This window comes from Scleropages formosus, chromosome 23, assembly GCF_900964775.1.
Source record: "Scleropages formosus chromosome 23, fSclFor1.1, whole genome shotgun sequence".
In the NCBI taxonomy this organism is placed as follows: Eukaryota; Metazoa; Chordata; class Actinopteri; order Osteoglossiformes; family Osteoglossidae; genus Scleropages; species Scleropages formosus.
Genome location: NC_041828.1, coordinates 17,097,890 through 17,118,117, shown reverse-complemented (window position 1 = coordinate 17,118,117; position 20,228 = coordinate 17,097,890). Strand labels below are relative to the sequence as shown.

The 20,228-nt window shown below is 43.1% G+C and overlaps 2 protein-coding genes and 1 long non-coding RNA gene across 7 annotated transcripts in view; 2 read left to right on the top strand and 1 right to left on the bottom strand.

Annotated features, from left to right (window-relative positions):
* Nucleotides 1-5,138, top strand: part of LOC108919287 (growth factor receptor-bound protein 10-like) — a 73,804-nt gene extending 68,666 nt beyond the window's left edge. For 2 of the 4 annotated variants that reach the window (XM_018727160.2, XM_018727159.2), the window contains exon 13: nucleotides 191-4,111. In XM_018727160.2, coding sequence (XP_018582676.1) covers nucleotides 191-337 — 147 coding nt within the window. In that variant the 3' untranslated portion in view covers nucleotides 338-4,111. Of the gene's footprint in view, nucleotides 1-190; nucleotides 4,112-4,436 lie in introns of those variants that run through there. The other 2 variants (XM_018727158.2, XM_018727161.2) reach the window with 2 other exon arrangements.
* On the bottom strand, nucleotides 988-7,738 carry LOC108919288 (uncharacterized). The gene is made up of 2 exons (XR_001964906.2): nucleotides 7,601-7,738; nucleotides 988-1,095 (listed from the first exon to the last, which is right to left on the bottom strand). It is a non-coding gene; the product is annotated as an uncharacterized LOC108919288 (long non-coding RNA).
* Nucleotides 7,739-7,816: 78 nt separating this feature from the next.
* Nucleotides 7,817-20,121, top strand: cnot10 (CCR4-NOT transcription complex, subunit 10). 2 transcript variants are annotated; one of them, XM_029248041.1, is made up of 19 exons: nucleotides 7,817-8,241; nucleotides 9,008-9,096; nucleotides 9,235-9,396; nucleotides 9,505-9,655; nucleotides 10,254-10,390; nucleotides 11,019-11,105; nucleotides 11,363-11,446; nucleotides 11,601-11,718; nucleotides 12,342-12,491; nucleotides 12,611-12,813; nucleotides 13,356-13,477; nucleotides 14,133-14,312; nucleotides 15,033-15,113; nucleotides 16,667-16,780; nucleotides 17,133-17,263; nucleotides 17,459-17,494; nucleotides 17,935-18,062; nucleotides 18,574-18,649; nucleotides 19,434-20,121. In XM_029248041.1, the coding sequence occupies exons 1-19, from the start codon at nucleotides 8,220-8,222 to the stop codon at nucleotides 19,559-19,561; spliced, it is 2,199 nt and encodes a 732-aa protein (XP_029103874.1). In that variant the 5' UTR covers nucleotides 7,817-8,219; the 3' UTR covers nucleotides 19,562-20,121. The 2 variants fall into 2 exon arrangements, with proteins under 2 accessions (XP_029103874.1, XP_029103873.1); XM_029248040.1 differs by having other exon boundaries at nucleotides 10,251-10,390.
* Nucleotides 20,122-20,228: the final 107 nt, after the last annotated feature.

The window sequence follows — 20,228 nt, the reverse complement described above, 5'->3', positions numbered from 1 at the left end:
AGTATCTACTGCATTGTATAAATTTTGCAGTGGAGATGTATTACAAGTGCATAAATGTAAAATTTTTAATAGCTGTAATCTGCGTGCTTCTGTTATCAGTCTGCTTCCAAGTGACTTTCCGAACTGACGGTGATACTTTCAGTTAATTTTTGGTTCTGTTTGTGTGGCACGTCTGTCTGTGCATCTGTAGTGTGAAGAGGATGGACAGATGTTCTTCAGCCTTGACGATGGAGCTACCAAATTCACAGATTTAATACATCTGGTGGAGTTCTACCAGCTCAACAGGGGAGTCCTGCCTTGCAAACTCAAACACCCCTGCACAGTCGTGGCCTTATGACACTTTCCATGACTTCTCGACTGGACATTGCCTATAAACCGAACCTACACAGAAACGCTGTGTGTTTCCCCACCTATACCCGATCCTGTTCTGATAAGCTGCCAGGCACCCTGGTTCAAAGAGCTCCCCTGGAATAACTCAGCATACGGGGATATAGAACTCGATTAAAAGACAATGAAACAGAGGAAATCCTCAAGATCACACTTACACAAGCTGTCCATTTCTTCTTAGCTGCCAGTAGGCCCTAAACTTTGGGTGTCCTTAGCATGTCTGAGGTGCGTTTCAAATCTATATTTAAAAATATTTTTTTCTTTAAATCATTTGGAAACCATTTTAAGGCTGAGCCACTTTAAAGAAATACAAGAAAGAGCTATGAGAGTTAAAAGAAATATTGTCTGGAAAATCCTTGATAACTTCAAATGTAAAGCTGATTGTTTACCTTTTTTGGAGGGTCGTTTTCTTTGGGGGTTTTTTTTTGTTTTTTAAATATATAAATATAAATTTTGCACTCTAACTTCAAGAAGCCTGCCCATAAACTAAACATATTGGGACCTTCTGCCTTCTTCCCTCATCCCAACTCAACTGCTGAAGGTCTGTGTGAGAACGTGCTCTTTGTTAATGGGATTATGGGACCGTGAGAAAAGTGTGACTATTTTCTCTCCTGAGAAGGTCGCTGTTGTCACCCTCTGGTGTGTGGTGGTTTGCAGAATTGTTCAGCATAAGCAGATGGAAGCTGCAAACTGCTCCCATATAGATTCCTGAAAAAGAAAAAAAAAAAACACAACAGTCAGCAGGATTTGGGTATTTTCACATCTAGACCAGCAAAGCACAGCATTACTCAGTTATGAATGTCTGGTGCATCTATTCTTCATTTATATTATTTTAGGTTTTGCATTTACATCACATGGATCGCTTGTGCTGTCTTCATCCATACATATCCGTACCATTTCCAGAATCCTGCTTGACGTCATATTTGCACCTCACTGTGGCAAAGGGCATAGCTTAGACAAGACCAGTGCAGGGGATTCATGTTTTCAAAAGCTGCACTCTTGTCATTAGTCTAATGAGAAGCCTTGTGTGGTAAAAGTGTGAATCGTGAGGTTTGAATATATTAGGTCACGTCAATAGGAGTGGAAAGTAAGGCTTGTTTTGTTTTTGACACTTGAATTATTGTGTTCAGCACCTTTCACAAACAATTTTGGAGAGTATCGGCTGTTGGTTTAGTGTAGATGATCCTTGCCCTTCGATGTCGGCTCAAGATTAGTTTATAAGAAGCATTCTTCCAGTCCTATCAGTCACCCGAGTTTTGGATGCAGTAAATGACCACTATGCTCCTTGACTGTGAGTTGCAGTGACCTCAGTTGCTAAATTGGACAAGTATTATAAGAATTTGCTGAACACCACTCTTCACTGGTCTGTATATATATGGGGAAACTGGAAATCCATTTTTATCTAGGATTTAGTCTGAATGCTTGTTAAGCTTGATGAATTTTGCTTCCTAATGTGGTCTAGAAGAGGGTGTGTGCGAGGAAATCGCTGTAAGGAAGGCTGTGCAGTGTGTGAAGGGAACGGTTCTGCTAAATGAAAGTGTAAGGCCTCACTTTCCTGCGAGTGTTAAGGAAGAGCCATAAAGTGTTTGCAATATGTTTAAGTTTGGCCACAGAAAAGTGGCAAAAGAATTTGCACCTCGTGCTGGCCATTGTTTCAATGGGTTGCAAATGATTCTGCCATCATAGGAGATTTTTCAAATAATATTTATTTCTCTGGTTTGAAATGATTACTTGAAGGTCTTTTTTGTCTGCTTTTAACAGCAGTATGACAAGACTCTTATCCTGACTCAAAATGTTTGAATCTTTTTAGCTTCACAACAGCCGTGGGAATCACATTTTTATACCGATGCAACCCCGAGACGTGGCTTTTCATTCCTTTGGCTGCTTCTCTGCCATTCATCGCATACAGTGGAGGAGCATGCATGGTTACGCCACTTCACAGAAGTGTAGCATTACCAAAGGTGATCCTTCGTCCGCACTCACGCCACACTCTCTGTATTGTGGCAGAAACGAGACCCTCATTCTCAGCATGATTATTGTGCACTCCTCCAGGATTTTCCATGTGCGCTCTTAATCAGGTTTGTGTAACTCTCATTCATCCAGAATTTAATGTGCTCTCTGCGCGGGAAGCTCTAAGATCAGTCACAGAATACGATGGCCACAAAAATACGGAGGATCGTGTCTTAGTGTTCTTGTCCCGACGCTTCTTTAAGCCCTTCCTTGAATTTTCTTTGGAGAAAGTCTGCGTTGAAATGGCCTTTTCCTTTGTGTATTTAATGTACTGTAATACCAAGCTGTGTTCTTAAAAAGAGATATTGGACCAGACAGTTATACTGCACTTTCTGGCTACTTTAACCGCAGGGATTGTGAAGCACAGCAAATAAGTGCTGTGGAAAATACCAATTTCCACTTTCTATGGTAATCAGGTAGCAGATGGAAAATGAGACTTGCGCCTGTTCTGGTTCTTATTCCATTTTGCCAAAGTAAGTTTAGAAAAAAAAAAGTATTAACGTGCACACTTTGCTTTATTTAGATCAGAAGCACTTTACCAACTTGCAAAGTCTACTTCTATTGCTATTCATTTAAAAAAATCTGACGTGAGAACTACCAATGAAAAGAATGTTGAGCTGGGTAGACAAATATATTGTCAAGATTGAGATCCAATCCTCTTTGGCATGTGTGTCAGAGGGATGCGTTTAATTTCTGCAGCCCTTCAATATGGGATGACAGAGGAGGTAAAAACAATCCTCAACCATGAAACTTGAAAGTCCATCATTTATTGCAGTCGGAAACCATTGCTGTTTTTGCCGTGTTCTTCCATAATTTCAGCTTGAGAACTCAGCAAGGCCACCCGGGCCCAAGGAGTTTCCGAAGGTTTGTGGCCTGGGGCCATTTTCAGTGCCTAAAATATTAATATTCATCAGCAACTATTACTTTTCCCTTCAAATGTTGTCAACCAGGTCAAGTATCCAATTTCTAAACATATAGTTCATGTCTTTGTTTTTGAAAGAAGCAGTAGAAATTGGGTCTTTTTTTTTTTGTTTGTTTTTTTTTAAGCTTTGATATATTTACACCAACATATAACATTTCCCTCTTAAAGCACAGAACAATACATGGTATTTAACAATTCCACAGCACCCATAGACTCTTTACGTATACAGTATTAATAGATCTCGTCACCTCTAAACACACTGCAGTTGTTGATTTTCTCCAGAAGGAAGCTAAGTGGAATTTGGTGAGCGAGTGGATAGTTTGTGAATTGTTCTGACTGCTTGGTTTGTTGGCAGAGGTCTGCGTGTCGCTGCGTGCGCAGCTCTGCAGCATCCTACTCGCATCCTCTACGCCACTGCCCGGACCCCTGTCCACCCCCTATGAAAGAAGCAGCCCTCTCATCACTACTTTGCTTGCTTCTGGTCTGCTCTGTTGTTTAATGCAACGTTTGGAAAGCTTGTACCCTTAATATATTGTGTAAGTTGTGTAAATGTAAGAAGCTATGGAAAAGAATTGAGATCAAGGGTCTCAGATTCATTCTATGAAGGCTGGTATGCAGAGGTTTTTGCTCCAACTCACTGCCTTTGTTTGCCGATTAGCAATACTCAGGTTTTATAACAAACTGAGGATTGCAATTATTTCCAACCTATACTGGTTTCTGTACCAAATAAATGCTGTATTTAGTTTTTTTCATATACATACGTGTGTGTGTGTGTGTGTGTGTGTGTATATATATATATATATATATATATATGCACGCACACATATATATAAAAACAAACAGTATATATGACGTTGTACATATGGTTTACTACTAATTGGAGCAGTTAAAGCAGGGGAGTGGGTGGTAATGAAAAGCAGCAGACCAGCTCTTTGGGGAATAAATCTGAGACCCCGGCATTAGATGGAACACTGTATTTTAGGTTACAGATCACTATTTACAGCAGTTTTTTTTATCATTACTGCATTTAAATGAAGAACTTATATTTCTATTGCATTTTTATATATTATTTAGTGTGCATATTTAGTTTATTGTATTTGTTTTCTGTTTGTCACAGGATGGCCTGAGAATATCTGAAACATTTTAAATTAAGCTAAGTTTTTGATCTTAAACTGGATTGTTGGCATGCATCCTTTACAAGCTCTTTCAGAAAATTTTAAGCTAAAACACACTTTATAAAATCACTGGTTAAATAAAGAAAAAAAACTTTTCTAAAATACCTGACTTTTGTCAATGCTCTCTTCCTGTTTTGAAATAAAGTACTGGTTGTACTTGGTAGTACTTGTTTCAAACTGAAGGCTCCAAACCTAGTGTCACATCTTGCAATCAATGAAACACGAGCTTATTGTGAGGCAATGATGTATAACTGACGGATGGAACTGTATTTTGTTCCAAAACAAGAGCATGAATGTAACTGGGCTGCTCAGGGCTGGTATGGAGCCTATTGACATGTGGTTGTGGGTCAGCAAAAACTTGGTGTCTTGTGTTTATAAGGGGACACCTGGTGTTGTAGGTATACTGGTATCGCACTACTTTTCGTACATAACAGTAATACTTGTTTACCCCTCCTGATGCCTCACATTGTTTTTGTAAGGAGCCTAAAAACTCATCAGGTGCCTCATATTACATCTGTTTCTGCACTAATGTACACCTAGTGGACTGACCAAATGTCAGTCCCCTGTCCTGTAATCTCGCTTGTGCTTTACATATATTGTGACGGTGCAAGATTTAGTGGCCGTAAAGATGAGCAAAGTTTTTTTTTTAAAAAGTTTTTTCAGGGAATGCAAAACAGAAGAAAGACAACTCATGTATTCATAACTTGCTTTGCTTCATTCTGTAAATGGCTGGATGGCTTATAAATCTCGACTGTAACCTTTTCAGGTATTTTTGTACAAATAAGGGACTGATATATTCTGTTTATTCTAAATAGAATAAAACGTTAATGCATTGCTATAAATCTACAGATGTGTCTTTACTATCTTGCCATTAAGTCCTTAGTGAATGATGGTGTTTGAACATGTATTAGCTCAGCTTATAACGGCTTTCTCTTTTTAGTAGTAGGCGATGTCTTTTATGCTACTTATGTGTACAACTGTGTATTTCTACAGTAGCTGTTGAAGTGGTCACCTGATCTGTCCGATCTCACGCCACACTGACACAAGAATGCCTTGTTGATTTCATCTACCCAGCACTTCTTAGTGGTGAACAGTTGGAAACTCCACCAAGCAAAGTTTAACTGACACCAGTCCATAACTTGAAAAAGAAAAAAAATTAAAGTGTTATATACAGAAGATTTAAGTTTAAATGAGTAAATTTTAATTCTACATTTCATTCTACCTGAGGGACAGATGCAAAGATTTGTTGCCATACGATATTATATTACAGTTGCCAAAGAACAGGAGAAAAACGAAACCTCTGCTATGCATTAAGGAAAACTTATACGTGTCTTCAGCATCCATCCATCCATCCTCCACAGTTCGTCTTCAGTAACTCCTTCAGCAAAACAGGGTTGAACACGAGGTTCACAGACAGTCGTTCCCACTCTCTCGTACTTAGGATAATGTCACAAACACTTCTGTGCAATCAGCCTTTGGAATGACAGAGAACTTGAACCCCCAAAACGGAGGCGAGCTCTGATTCAAGTCTCAGACATCTCAAAAAAAAGCAGCAATATTAAAACGTAAAGCTAAAAGAGCTCATTTCAGGTTCCTCACTCCTACAGTGGGGTAGACAGGATCCTGTACCTGTCCTCCTAGTTTCATACTGCTGTTAAATTGCACCCGTCCACCACAGCACATGGAACTGCAAAGCCTTTTCCACATTACACATGCAAACTGAGTCGATGGAAAAACGGGCACACCTTTTCGTTTCTCATTTCTGTTAGAGAGACTTCAGAACCAGCTGAACACAGATGGTTCTTCTGTAACCTAAAAATACATCAGAAAATTCACATAACCATACCATGTTTCATACCTCACTTTTAACCCATTTGACTGGACATAAATGGTAACTGACATTTATTCAAAGTGACTTACAATGTTAAAACGCAATTATTCACCCATTTATACAGCTGGGTAAGCACGTTGCTTGCTTAAACGTACTGCAGTCAGAGGTGGGGATCAAACCTGCAACCTTTGGCTCCAAAGGCAGTAGCTCTAACCACTACGCTAAAAGCCGTCCTTATGTCCCTGGCCCAGTTTGCCAGATTTAACCCTGGAAAAACAAGGTTAAACAACTCACTCTCCGGCAGTTCAACTGCCAGCTGCCTGGGTAAAGCAACGTTTGAATCCCGGTTCTGCCGGAAGAGGCAGCTTCCCGACTCCAGCCACGACGCTGCGCTCCACAAAGTCTCGGCGTTCTCCTGATTCCACGATACCACACACATACCATGCATGTGTTCATGGCCCACAGTGGCAGAGGCAGAAAAGGATCCCCACAGCACCAGCGAAGCCCCTGCGAGGTGCTCCAGGAGTTGGGATCGGCCGCTGCCGTCACTGTAGGTTTTAGGTTCCAAGCGCCGGTGCCACTGGGAATAACGGGCCTACGGCGCCGACTAACCACACAGCTGTACTGTGAAATTAGGAAAATGTCTTCATTCAAAATTCACTTGTCGTAACTACCCTGGGTGCAGCTTACCGTAGTAAATCAATGGCAAGAGGGCATTCGCTAAGTTAAAATACGAAAGATACAGTATCTGTACACTCTGCCCTGTGCTGCTGCAATGCCTTATGGAAATATGGAAATATATTCCCTTTACTCATATTACTGGCATATTTCAGAGCAGGGCAGTGATTTCACTGCCTCAACAGGTGGAGAAGCCAGGGCTCATATGAGAATCATGTAGCAGGCCCACGCAGTTGCTGCGCAGCCTTCATGCTCTCTTCCACACTGGTCGGAACAGGTTCGTGAGAGAAACAATGAATGAGAATAAATAAAATTTAAAAAAAAAGTGCTGGCAGTATGAGTATACATTCCCCATAAAATAATGAACACACTGCGTTACTGCAAGCAGCGCTTTTTTTTTTTCTTTTTTTCTTTTTTTACAGAAAACAAGTGAGGCCGCAGGCACCGCAGTTGCTGTGCAGCCCTGAGGCTGTCTGGAAGTTGGAATGACTGACTCTGAGGACTACGAAATAAACGCTGCAAGAGAGTAACTTCGCGCGTTTCCTCTTGAGCGTCTTCCAGATTACTCCTTCCTTCACGAACACGGCACCCACTCACCGCGGCTGGCTCCTGTAGCTCAAGAGCTGACACCCACAGCATAGCAGCGGCGAGGCACCAGCGCTACCAGCCGCGCCGCTGTTTCCCGGGCTCTGTACGTCGCGCCGCAGCGGGGGACTCCCTGCAGGGTGTCCGTGGACAGGGATGTCCCTGTGGTTCCTCCTCCCGCGCGGTAGGGGTCGCAACTGCAGTCAGATGTTGTTTTCGGCCCCGTACGAAATCTCGCGTTGTCAGGTGGCTGCTGGGAAATTGGTGCATGGCGGAATACTAGCTACATAGACTCCCGTCGCTGGAGAGATTGTGACAGGTTCCACTTGAATGCCGGTTTTTTTTGCCTCAGGGATTCGGCGGTTTTTACGTTAAGTACGAGTTTTTTTCTTTTCTTTAACCTTGCCAAGTTCAGCGGAACTCCCTCTCTGGAACTCGTGTTTTGCGTGAGAACAGGCTAGTACTACTAGTAGTACAGCTCAGCTGAGTCTTCTCGGAGCCACATCCATCCCATCCGCACACACTCACTCGACTCGCAGACACAGGCGGGCCGCCAGCAGAACGGTACGGCACGGCACGGTACGGAGACACCGGGAATTCGGGCACAGGGACGCCGCTGAAAGGGACGCCAATGGCAGACAACAACAGCATCGGTATGGGCTTGTCTAACTACTAGTTAGTTTGCATGCATGGATGGATTCTGCTCCGACCGAACACCCTAAATTAATCGTTGTAGAATCAAATAAACGTTTAATATTGTTGCAAGACGTTTGGGACAAAGTGTCACATAAATGTTAAGAGTAATAAAGCACTCTGACTACTGCTCTCTTCTGGTGGTGACTTGACTGTTCGACCCTCTCTCCACACGTCAGGGGCTCATGACGTCACCAAGCTTAATCTTACAAAGACAAAGTTGTGTTTATAGTGGAGCGAAAGCGTAAGGGACGTCTGCAGTTCCACAAGAACGTATAGCATGCATATGTTCGTGTGGAACGAAGCGAAGGTGTAGTGTGGCACCTGAGTGAGAAGCACTGCTGTCTCACAGCGCCTGGGTGGTGCGAGGGGACATGGGTTCGATTCCCACTCAGTCTGTGTGAGTTTGCATGTTCTCACTGTGTCTGTGTGGGTTTCCCCCAGGTGCTCTGGTTTCCTCCTGCAGTCCAATGACATGCTGTTCAGGTTCCCCTGTAGTGTGTAAGTGACACAGAGAGTGTGTTCCACTGATGTATGGATGGGTGACCCATTGTAAGTAGTGTATGTAGCAGTGTAAGTCACCGTGGTGAATAAGGTGTGAGGGCTGATAACACTACATAGAGTTCATTGGAAGTCGCTTTGGAGATCTGTCTTGGGATCTGTCTGAGATCCATGTCAGCGTCTTCTGATGTGAAACATCTTGTGATTGATCTCGTCATTGAACAGATCAAGGGGCGGAGATGAAGCACGACAGCACATCGGGGATCACAGATCAGGAAAAGGAGCTGGCGTCCAATGCATATGACGCCTTTACGGTAATTTGCTGGGTTCACTAATAAAGTTCAGCACACGTTACTCATGGAAAGAAACAATTTTGACATTTCTTTTCAAGTTCCATGAAGGCAGATTAGCACAGGGATGCTAAATGTAAATTCCGCATGTTTTTCTTCCAGACAGGAAATTACGACGAATCACTGAAGCACCTTTCTAGCCTGCAGGAGCTGAACAAGGAAGACTACAAAATATCCATGAATAAAGCTGTAGCTGAATTTTACAAAAGTGGGCAAATGACCACAGACTGCCTAAAACAAGCACTTACAGCAATGAAACATCAGGTATCTTGCCATCGCTTAGTGTTTGGTTTTTTTGGTTGGTGTGTTTTGAATTTTTTTTTTAAATGTTACCGTAATGTTAATCATACCTCGTGTTTCTATTCACTAAAGATTCATACTTCTGTGGATGAAATGGATGGTTTGGATGATGTTGAAAACAGCATCCTCTACTACAATCAAGCAATCATACACTACTACATGCGGCAGTACACTGAGGCCATATTGATAGGAGAGAAGCTCTACCAGTTCATTGAACCTTTTGGTACGTGTGGCGCACATTTTGTGGAAATGGAAGTACAACACCTTTATTAGAAAAAAGAGCAAATATTTGCCAAACTGAGTGTCCGAAATAATAAATGAAATGCAAAGTATTACTCTTAATTAATTCTTCAAACTGTCATGCAGGGGCTTTGTAGTATGGCTGTTTAGCACTTTAGACTTCATGGTTGTGAGTTTAGTTCCAGAATCAACTCTGTCTCTCTGGAGATAAGTGTACTTGTTTCCTTTTGAGTTCTGGTTTCTTCCCATGTACCAAAGGCACTCTGGTCACATGGGCTTGTGATTGCTATTAGTGTGTAATTGTGGGTATGTCTGTGTAACTTGTGATTGAGGAGTGTCCTATCCAGTGGTCTGTCCTGCCTTGGTACTTATCCTTCTGAGGACTGGCTCAGAATCACATCAATCTGTTTTGGAAAAGTAGTTGTTCATTGGATATAATTTTGAGCATCGCCTGAATATCTCTGAGTGTGTGTTTGTTAGGCAACATTAGAGACATGAAATTCTTGAAGCTATAACCCTGTGTATGGCATGTGATGTAATGCATCAGTTTGGCATGGCTTGATGGTGTTTTTTCCTAGAAGAGAAGTTTGCTCAGGCAGTCTGCTTCCTGCTGGTGGACTTGTACCTCCTCACGTTCCAGCCGGAGAAGGCCCTCCACCTGCTGGCAGTGCTGGAGAAGCTGGCTGTTCAAGGGAACAATAAGAACGGCAAAACAGAGGTAAGACACCCCCCCCCCCCCCCCCCCCCCCGCCCCGAGAACATGTTCTCTGCACCTGCTGATCATAGCATTACAGGGAGAGCACTGATAATGATGACTGCTAGTGATGTTTTTCAGTGTGGGTCCTGGAGGGCTGAGACCAGCAGGTTTCCCAGTTATTGACTGACACCTCTGATTTATTTTTGTTCAAAAATGACACAGAGTTAGAATCTGGTTTAATTGTGATAGGGTTTCTGCTTTAAACATGTGTTAACATTTGTTTTGCTTGAATTGAAGCTGATGGCTGTTTTTGTAAGTTTTCTACTGAAATCCATTTTGCAGTCCATTTTTAATTAATCTTACTGTGTATAAACAGGACTCCTAAAGCACTTCAGAGATGAAGTATTTGGATCTGACCTCCATTACAATACATATGATTTATGTGCAAAGCATTTATTACACCAAAACTGTAGAATAGGACCTAGAAGTACTGTATAGGAGGGTGTATTTTGTCCCTCCTCCTATATACATAAATATATGGAGCACAATTTCTTTACTGTTGCTGGTGTACTCAGAGTAATATAGACTCTGATGCTTTTTTTGGGGGTATAAATTATTGTATGATTAAACATAGTGTGTCTTTGGACAGGCTGCAGGCAACACCAACAAAGATGTCAGTAATCAGAAGACAGAGTACATTGCTATGGTGGAGGCTGCCAAGTCAAAAATCCACCAGGTATGTTCTGCTGGCAGTGGACATTTACATGACGTTTACTTTTATTCATTTAGGAGACATTTTCCCCACAAAGCGACATGCAGCTCGGGGTATAAAAAGTGCATTTCACTAACAGGAAAAGTGTTTTACCTGCAGACACCCATTTATTAAAGTACAGTTTCTTTGATATCTGATGGTTTTTTTTCCCCAAATATGAAATAACTTGGAGTCATACTTTGAAACTCTGTTGATTTCCACATGTCCATTTTTTCCCACAGTATAAAGTACGGGCTTACATACAAATGAAGTCCCTGAAGGCGTGCAAAAGGGAGATCAAGTCTGTGATGAACACTGCTGGAAACGTGAGGATATCGCTGCACAAACACCTTTCAGACCCTTGAAAGATTCACTGTGCTCTTCTTGGCTGCTCTCCTCTGAGCTGTGTGAGGAGCTCTTCCAGGTACTGTTGTCTGAAACCCAGTGCTGTATCTTTCTGTTTCTCTCTCTCTCTTCCAGTCTGCCCCCTCTCTCTTCCTCAAGAGCAATTTTGAGTATCTGAGAGGAAACTACCGGAAGGCTGTGAAACTGTTAAACAGTTCAAACATCGCAGAGCACCCTGGGCCCATGAAAACAGGTAGCACCAACTTGCTTTTTCAGCATCCTTCTCATTTTTACACAAGAAACCTGAAAATTCTTAACTTTTCAAAGAACATTTTCAGTCTATTTAGTTTTTAATGGATTCTCTTCATTTATACATTTTCCGAAATCACTGTTTATAGCAGTGAATATTGCATATTTACCCTCTGCTCCTATAGGTGGCAGTAAAACAGCTAGTCTAAATGGGGTGGGTGCAGCAGGTTTTGGCTTGTGGAAACCCACACAATCCCTGGGCAAACACGCAAACTCCCCATGTACTGAGCAGGGATCAAAATTGTGTCTGATTCACACAGACTAGGCGCTGTCAGATACCAGTGCTACCCGCTGTGCTGCCGTGCCAACTTATGCGTGACATTGAATTTGAAATTACTAACTAAATGAGTTAGAGTTCTGATACCAACTGCATTTACCTGCAAGTGTACTTGGCTTCACCAGGGCCTGATGAACTGATTTTCTGCAGTAGAAACAGTTTTTTTTTTTTTTTTTTTTTTTTTTTTCAGAATTCAGTAGCTTAAAATCTGATTAATGAAGTAAAGTGATTTGTTGCCCACAGGTCTGAAACTATTTCGCATCAGTTTTGCATTTGTGTTTTTGTTACAGGGGAGTGTGTGCGCTGTATGTTTTGGAACAACCTGGGCTGTATACATTTTGCTATGGGGAAGCACAACCTGGGGCTGTTCTATTTCAAGAAAGCCCTGCAGGAGAACGAAAACACATGTGCGCAGATAGGCGACAGCAGCAACAGGCACTGTAAGTTCTCTGTGTGTGAAAAGTCCTGAGGGTCATTTGTCTTTCTCCGAATGGCCTGACACAACATGTATCTGTTTCCCTGTCCGTGTGTCTCTGTGTCTGCGTGGTTCTTAATGCAGCCAAGCGTTTCTCCGGCATCCCCATGTGTGCCTTACTAGCCAACAAGCGCTATGAACTGCTTTACAACTGTGGCATTCAGCTACTGCATATAGGGCGCCCCCTAGCGGCTTTCGAGTGCCTCATGGAAGCAGTCCAGGTGTACCATTCAAACCCGCGGCTCTGGCTGAGGCTGGCTGAGTGCTGCATCTCTGCCAACAAGGGGGTGAGTGTGTGGTGAATATCGGTAACTGTAGCTGTGTTTTTGCTATATTTAGTGCACGTTTATTATCTAATCACTTTTCTGAGGCGTTTCTCCAAGGAGACTTGCAGCGTTGGGTTTATGTATTAAGTTACTTGCAAAGATTTACCTATTTATACAGCTGGGTAATTTTATACTGTAACCATTCAGGGTAAGTACCTCAGAGGTACTGCAGTAGGGATTCAATGAATGTGATTGCAGGGTGACAGCTGTACTACCTAATGTCCCCCTTTCATTTCATAGATTTTTTTTTCTTATTTTTTATTGACTCAGTTGAAATTGCCATGTGCTTTTTAGTAGTATTGACACTTTTATTTGAGACCTTCTTCAGCTTTGAATATTTAACCATTTATCAAAGTTATTGCTTTGTTACCCACTGCGTCGCTGTTCATTGGCTTGATCACTCCTTCAGACCCAGGTTGCAACATAATGAAAAAAGTTTCCACCGAGTTGACTGTGAATCTTTTGATTTATGATATCGCGTTACCCCTCACCATTCTGTCTAGAACTCAGAGCAGGAGACCAGGGGCATCCCCAGTAAGAAGGGTATCGTCCAGTCAGTTGTGGGCCAAGGCTACCATCGTAAGATCATCCTCGCATCGCAATCTGCACAGAACACAGTGTACAGGTCAGTAACGATCCTGTTGTTGAATACACACTTTGCTTTGTTTCTGAGCACGCAAGTGCATTGCTGTGTTAAGATCAAAATGTGTGCTGTCTTGTCTCAGTGATTTCAGTGTTACTTATTTCATGCTGTTCTTTAGTGTCTTTATAGCTTTGTTTTGTAACTATTCCTTGCCTCCGCGGAGCAAATATGTTTTTCCTCTCTTCATTGTTTCACTATAAATGTTATATGTGTGTTGACATGTCTATAGAAGGTTCATTCTGGGGGTATCTTTGTTTATATGCTTTCCACTAGGGGGAGCCATTGGGTTAAGATTAGCGGAGATGAACAGTCATTCCCCCAGTTATACTGCAGAGCAATGTTTTAGACACACACACATGCACACACTAAAGTCACCGGTTCACCTGAAGCACATCTTAAGAGTGTGGGAAGGAGCAAACTTACATGGGCAGAGAGAACATGCAATCTGTTCGCTGACGGAGCCGGATGCGAACCCACATTCTCGTGCTCAGATGCCGTGAGGTACCCCTGCTGTGTTACCCACTGCATCGCTGTGCTGCAGTTGAGTTATCAGTACAGAGAGCTGCTCTGTCTGTATGAGACAGGTTGCTGAAGTGACCTGGTGTCCTGCCCCCCCCCCCCCCCCCCCCCCCCACAGTGACGGACAGACGGCAGCCATCCCAGTCGCCAGTATGGAGTTTGCAGCCATCTGCCTGAGGAACGCCCTCCTCCTCCTTCCAGAGCACCAGCAGCAGGAGCCCAAGGCAGAGAATGGCTCCAAGAACTCGAGCCAGTCGGGGAGCACAGAGAGCGGCAGCGAGAACAGCGAGAGCTGCAGGTGAGGGGGCAGAACGTGACAGTGCCTCACAATGGCCCGAGTGCTGCTCAGGGTACGCTTTAATTCAGAAATGGATCCTCAACTGCACAATGAGGGAACTTGATCTTTTTAAAATTTATCTGTTTAATTTTAATAACCGCTTGTGCTGAGCTGGGTCGAGGTGACCTGGAGCCTAATCCAGATGCACTGGGCACAAGACTGATGGGGGCGGGGTATGTCCTGGACAGCATGCCAGTCCATTGGAGGATAGCCGCACGCACGCACTCACACACTCACACTCTCACTCCTCTGACACATTAAGACCAATTCATCTGAACTACAGATCTTTGGACAGTGCCCTTATTTAAACTTATCTTATTTTGATTTTTAAACTCATTACTGGCTGTTTTCCATCTGAGATTCTGTGGTCTGGAATATACCTTATTTTTACAGTCCAGGGTTGACCTTAACTATGCCTGTCAGGAGTTTTTACACTTCAGACTGACTTTAGATGCTCTGTAAGGATTCCTCTGTGATATGAGCCTTGATGGTGATGGGAATCAGGTCATTCTCTGAAGATGTGGTGCATATTTGTGGGTGTGCCTTGTGTCCCCTTTTTTTGCTGATGTGAGTTAATTACAGGGGCATAATGACAGGTCCCTTTTCAGTCCACCTCTTGTGACTCCTGCTCATACATGAAATGCTAGAGGTTGAAAAGAGATTTATCTTGTTCCGTTCCAGTGGTAAAGGACAGGATGGAGACAAGTTTGTCCCTGCACCCCCCTCCTCACCCTTAAAGAAACAGGAACTGGAGAACCTGAGGTGAGCTCCCGTTACTTTGTGCCCCTGCCCGCTCTCGTGCAAGTGTTGTCTTTTGTTCTGCTTTTGTTCAGGGAACACAGTGCAGTACAGATGACCGCTAGCATGTCCATCTCTTCCTGCTCTTTTGAGCCAAGCAGACTTAGTTCTGTGCCCCTGGCAGTGGGCGCCTGAGGGATGTAGGGCTCCTAACTGTGTTACTGTGGTCACCAAAGCTGATTCTAAACAGCGCCTTTTCGCTTTCCTGGCAGATAGGCATGTTGAGCACAACTCATTCTTTCTGGTCCATTACATAGCCTTTACTTTCCATTTTCAAATGAGCTTGAAAACTGAGGTGTAAATGAGCACACTTTGAACTTTTCTTTTTTAATGAATTAATTTAAATGAGCACTTGCTGTTTCTTTGTCCTTTTTTTTTTTCTTTTTCTTGTGCCTTCGCCTCTCTTCTTTTCCGCACACTGCTTATCTGGTGCATGCTACTCGCACCTTGATTAGGTTATAATTTGCCCCCATCCCTCCACCCTCTGGGGGTTGGGAGGACTGGAAAGAGCTGACCCAAGGTTGACACGCTGTGCTGTGACAAGTTTACGAGCACCCAGGCTGCCCGCTCAGGTCTCCTTCCCGGAATCCTAGGGCCTATTGTGTTACTACCAGGGGGAGGGATGTTTGAGCTGTGTGTCTCACACACTTCCACAGCGGCCCAGGGCAGCAGAGCCCCAGCACTCAGAACCCAACAAGTCCATAGTCTGTCACAATGGCTTTATCTTGAAGGATCTCTGTGGGAATCGGTTGTCTTTACAGTCCTACTCAATTCAACCTCGTTTCTGGAGAATTAAACCAAACAGTGCCGTCATAAAAAAGGTCACAGTGTATCCTGTCTATCTTGGAACTGTGAGATCTCTCTCTTTCTCTCTCTCTCTCGCACATACACATGCACACACACACAGCAATAGTTCCTGCTAAAAGGGTAGCAGGTGGCGTAGTGTTTAGAGCCATTGCCATGCAATCAAGTTACCCAGACTTGAATCCCAGTCCTTCTGTTTTACCTTCAAGAAAGGTACTTACTCTTAAATAGTACAGTAAAAATTAGCCAGATGTATTAATAGTTAATTGTGGTGTATTATATAAAAGTAACATTGTAAGTCACTGGGGAGAGAAGGGTTAGTTTCAAAAATAACATGACAATGGTGGTGGTGATGATGATAAAAGATAAGGTAACCAAAGCTCAAACAGTGCTTCTGCATTACTTCCTTTTTTGTGGCACTCCTTGTGCATGTGTTCTGTATTTGGGGTATTGCATTGTGGGATTGTATCTGAAGGAAAAAAGCAGCTCCTGTTGAAAGAGGACAAAATTCTGTTTTCCTGAGATGTAGAGCAGTCCATTGTGCTTTTTAAAGGAATAAATGACCAGGCCTCAGTAGCTTTCAACTGGTCTGGTTGTGGATATGCTCCAAAATGCCAGGTTGATTGGGCAGGCCAGGCCAGGACCGTACCATTACAGGGTCTGTATGTTCTCCAGGCTCTTCTTTGGACCTCCCTTTGCTGCTGTGTCTACAGGTGCTCCATCCTGGCCTGCAGTGCCTATGTTTCTCTGGCCCTTGGAGACAATGTCCTTGCCTTGAGCCACGCCGAGAAGCTCCTCCAACAGCCTAAGCTGTCTGGCTCCCTGAAGTACGTACACGATAAAGTGCATCTGTATGAGTTTCAGATCAGTTTGTTTCATTGTTGGATTGGATGAGGGGCTGCCCGAAGATATGAACCCCTTTCTGCAATTTCCTTGGTATCTTAAGGTGATCTGTTATGGTTGGTTCTCCTGCTCATGTTCAACACAGTTTTAAATAGAGGACTGGGGCCTATTGGTGCTTCAGTGAAGTCTTGACAGCTGACTTGATGTTCATGTTGGGTACACAAAAGTAGTTTTGTCATTGTCTGGCCATAATGAACAAGTTTATCATCAGGTTGTGGTACATTATAACCACCTCTGAAATAGAACCTGTGTGTGTGTTTTCATGCTCATATTCAGGTTCTTGGGCCACCTATATGCAGCAGAGGCCCTCATCTCAATGGACCGCATTTCTGATGCCATTACTCACCTGAACCCTGAGAATGTCACTGATGTGTTCCTAGGGGTCTCCTCAAGTGAGCAGGACCAAGGTGATCTTTAGAGATGACTGCACTGCCTAGTGGCTCATCGTTACTTTTACAGTTCTTCCTGTCTTAAGCTAAAAAAGTGTGTTTCTGTGACTAATTCAGTGACTGCAAAGGCACTGAAGTGAAAACTGATTCAAGTTCTTTGCAGTTTAATGACACTGGATTGTTGACGAGATGACTTTGTGTTCCCTTCCACAGGTTCAGACCGGGGGGATGTGGAGCAGACGGAGTCTTGTGAGTGTTTTTGTCTCTCTACGAAGTGCTAATGGAGTATGGACTGCCTACCTGGTCCACTTTAAAGCCCTGAACACAAGTTCAACTTCCTCACTAATCCACAGCGCTGGGAATAGACCATTATAAGACCATCTGTGCTGCACAAGTACACAGTGAGAGCTCAGGGTGCTGACTGGCCACTTTATAGATCGTGTGCATTCCTTGCTTGTCTTATCACAGTTTACCGTGTGGGGGCTGTGTGTATACATTTGTACACCGAGCGTGTGCCTTTACTGCAAGAATGTGCGTTTGTCTTGGGAACCTGAGCTACATTTCACTGCACTCTTACTGTCTGCGTTTTTTCACCAACACACTCTTCAGGTCGTCGGTGTCAGTGTGTGTATTCGTGTGCAGTGTATCCTCAACCTCTGAACCCCTCACTGTGTGCTCTGTTGCTGCAGCGGGGAAACAGACTCCTCTCTGCTATCCCAGCACACTAAACTCTGCACGGGCCATGATGCTCTTCAACTTGGGCAGCGCGTACTGCCTCAGGAGCGAGTACGACAAGGCCCGCAAATGCCTGCACCAGGTAATCAGATGCATTGCAGATCTCATTTTTCCACCACATACTGACCCACATGCTTCATACATTTTACAGCTGTTACTTGTGGCTATGTTCCATTCTGTCACCAATCACCTATACTGCATTATATGAAACATAAGGATATATAAAAATTCAACATGCATGAGTGCTGTATTGTATAATAGTACAGTAGAAAAAAAATGTAACATTCACTAGAGCAATGTTAGAGTGCAATATATTTTCAGTACCATCAAATTACTAACTTGCTAGGCATTTTAAATTAAAGTAACTTGAAAGTCACAAATGAAGTTTTGTACACAAAACGGTCACTACTGGACACCCAAAGATGAGATGTGAGGCCCAAACAGCTGTGGTGATAAGTCGCATATATGGCACCTTAAGGACCACTTGTACAAAAGCAGTGCCCTCCCCCTGGCCCCACATTGTTACTGATGTTTGTGTAAGGATTCCTTCCTTCACTTCTGTCACGACTTATGTAATGTGTCCCCTACAACAGGCAGCATCCATGGTTCATGCGAAGGAGATTCCTCCAGAAGCCATCCTGCTGGCTGTCTACCTGGAGCTGCAGAATGGTGAGAGGAGCACATGGGCTGCCACAGCGAGCATAATTTTTTCCTGTAGATTTAGTGTTACAAGCTGATTGTAAAATCTGTCATCTATAACTGGGAGAAATACACCAAGTTCATTTGTTCTTTTGACAGAACATGCCTGGGCATTATATTGCCTCTTTAAAAAGTCCAGAACACATAGATGTGCTCTTCAGCTGTTTGCATGTTAAATCTTTACTTTAGATCTCATTAGTACTTAGCCAGTAGATTTTCAGAGTTGCTTGCATGCAGGCACAGAGCCTAAATGGAGGGGGGTATCCTGAGTAGCTAGTGCTGTGATATCACAAAAGCTTGTATTCTGGAATTTAGCTTTCCGTTGTAAGGTGCTCTTTGTGAGACAGGTGCCAATTGTTGAATTCTCCAAAAAAAGCTTGTTCACTGCTGTCACTGTAAACATATGTATATCTCCTTTTTTCTAATGCAGGAGTGTGAAGTAAATTGAAACTTAGATTGCTCCTTAAACTATGTTCCCAACATGGTGAGCACAGTATATTGTATTAATCGCTAGCCTCACTTTCCAGCGGGTGCTTGTACCTACTAGTCTTCTATATAACAGGGAGGTGCAGTGCTGAATAAGTGGACTCTTAAGTGTTTTACCATGCTGAATTTGCCATATTTTGCATTAACTACTTGCAACATGGTGTTGAAGGGGTACTGGTACACATGCTGAACTATGTGAGACTAGTTTGACGGAATGAACTTGAACATGAGCTTGGTATAAAAATAACTTGTCTTACACTCTATACAGGCAACACAGAACTGGCCTTGCAGATCATTAAGAGGAACCAGCTCCTCCCATCAGTCAAGGCACCATCACCTCCTGATGGGCGCAAGAAGACAGCCCCCCTCCCCTTCACACAGGTCCAGCGTAAATGACAAGCTCCCCACTGTCCTTTTATCATCAAATGCACATTTATACAGATGGAAAACCCACCGGTGGCTAGCTCATATCTCCTCCGTACATAGTGGTGCATGTTATGTACATCTCAGCTGCTGTGTCTAGCAGTCCCCTGTATTTTTTTTTTTTATTTGTGAGAACTGGCTGTTTTGCTGGGAAATACTGTATACCTTTTGGGAAGTTTCCATGTAAAACCATTTCTTTACTGCCGTCTGTGTTTGCTTTTCTCCGGTGGTTCACAGTATTTGATTTTAATGCTTTTTACCACTGAGGGTATAGGGAATGTCCTTGTGGAAAACTTGCACTACATAAGTGTTCCCCTTGTCGCGTTGATTAAAAATTGTGGGGTAATAAGTTTTGAGACTGGCTGTGAGTCTTAGACCTTAATGATTATACAATATACTAAGGTTAATATTTTCTGCAGTTCCTTAAAGCTGAGGTCAGAACCCCACAACTATGATTGGTCTTCGAGTGGCAGGTTTTAAAAAAAAAACAGCAGCTCTCGTTGCCAACAAGACAAACCCAAAATCTACAAACAGCTCAACCTAACATCTTAATACAAACTTGTTGAAAGGGTCAGCTGCTTGTACATTCATGAAAAAAATGCAACTATTCTGCAAGCATCCTACTTTCTACTAAATGTAA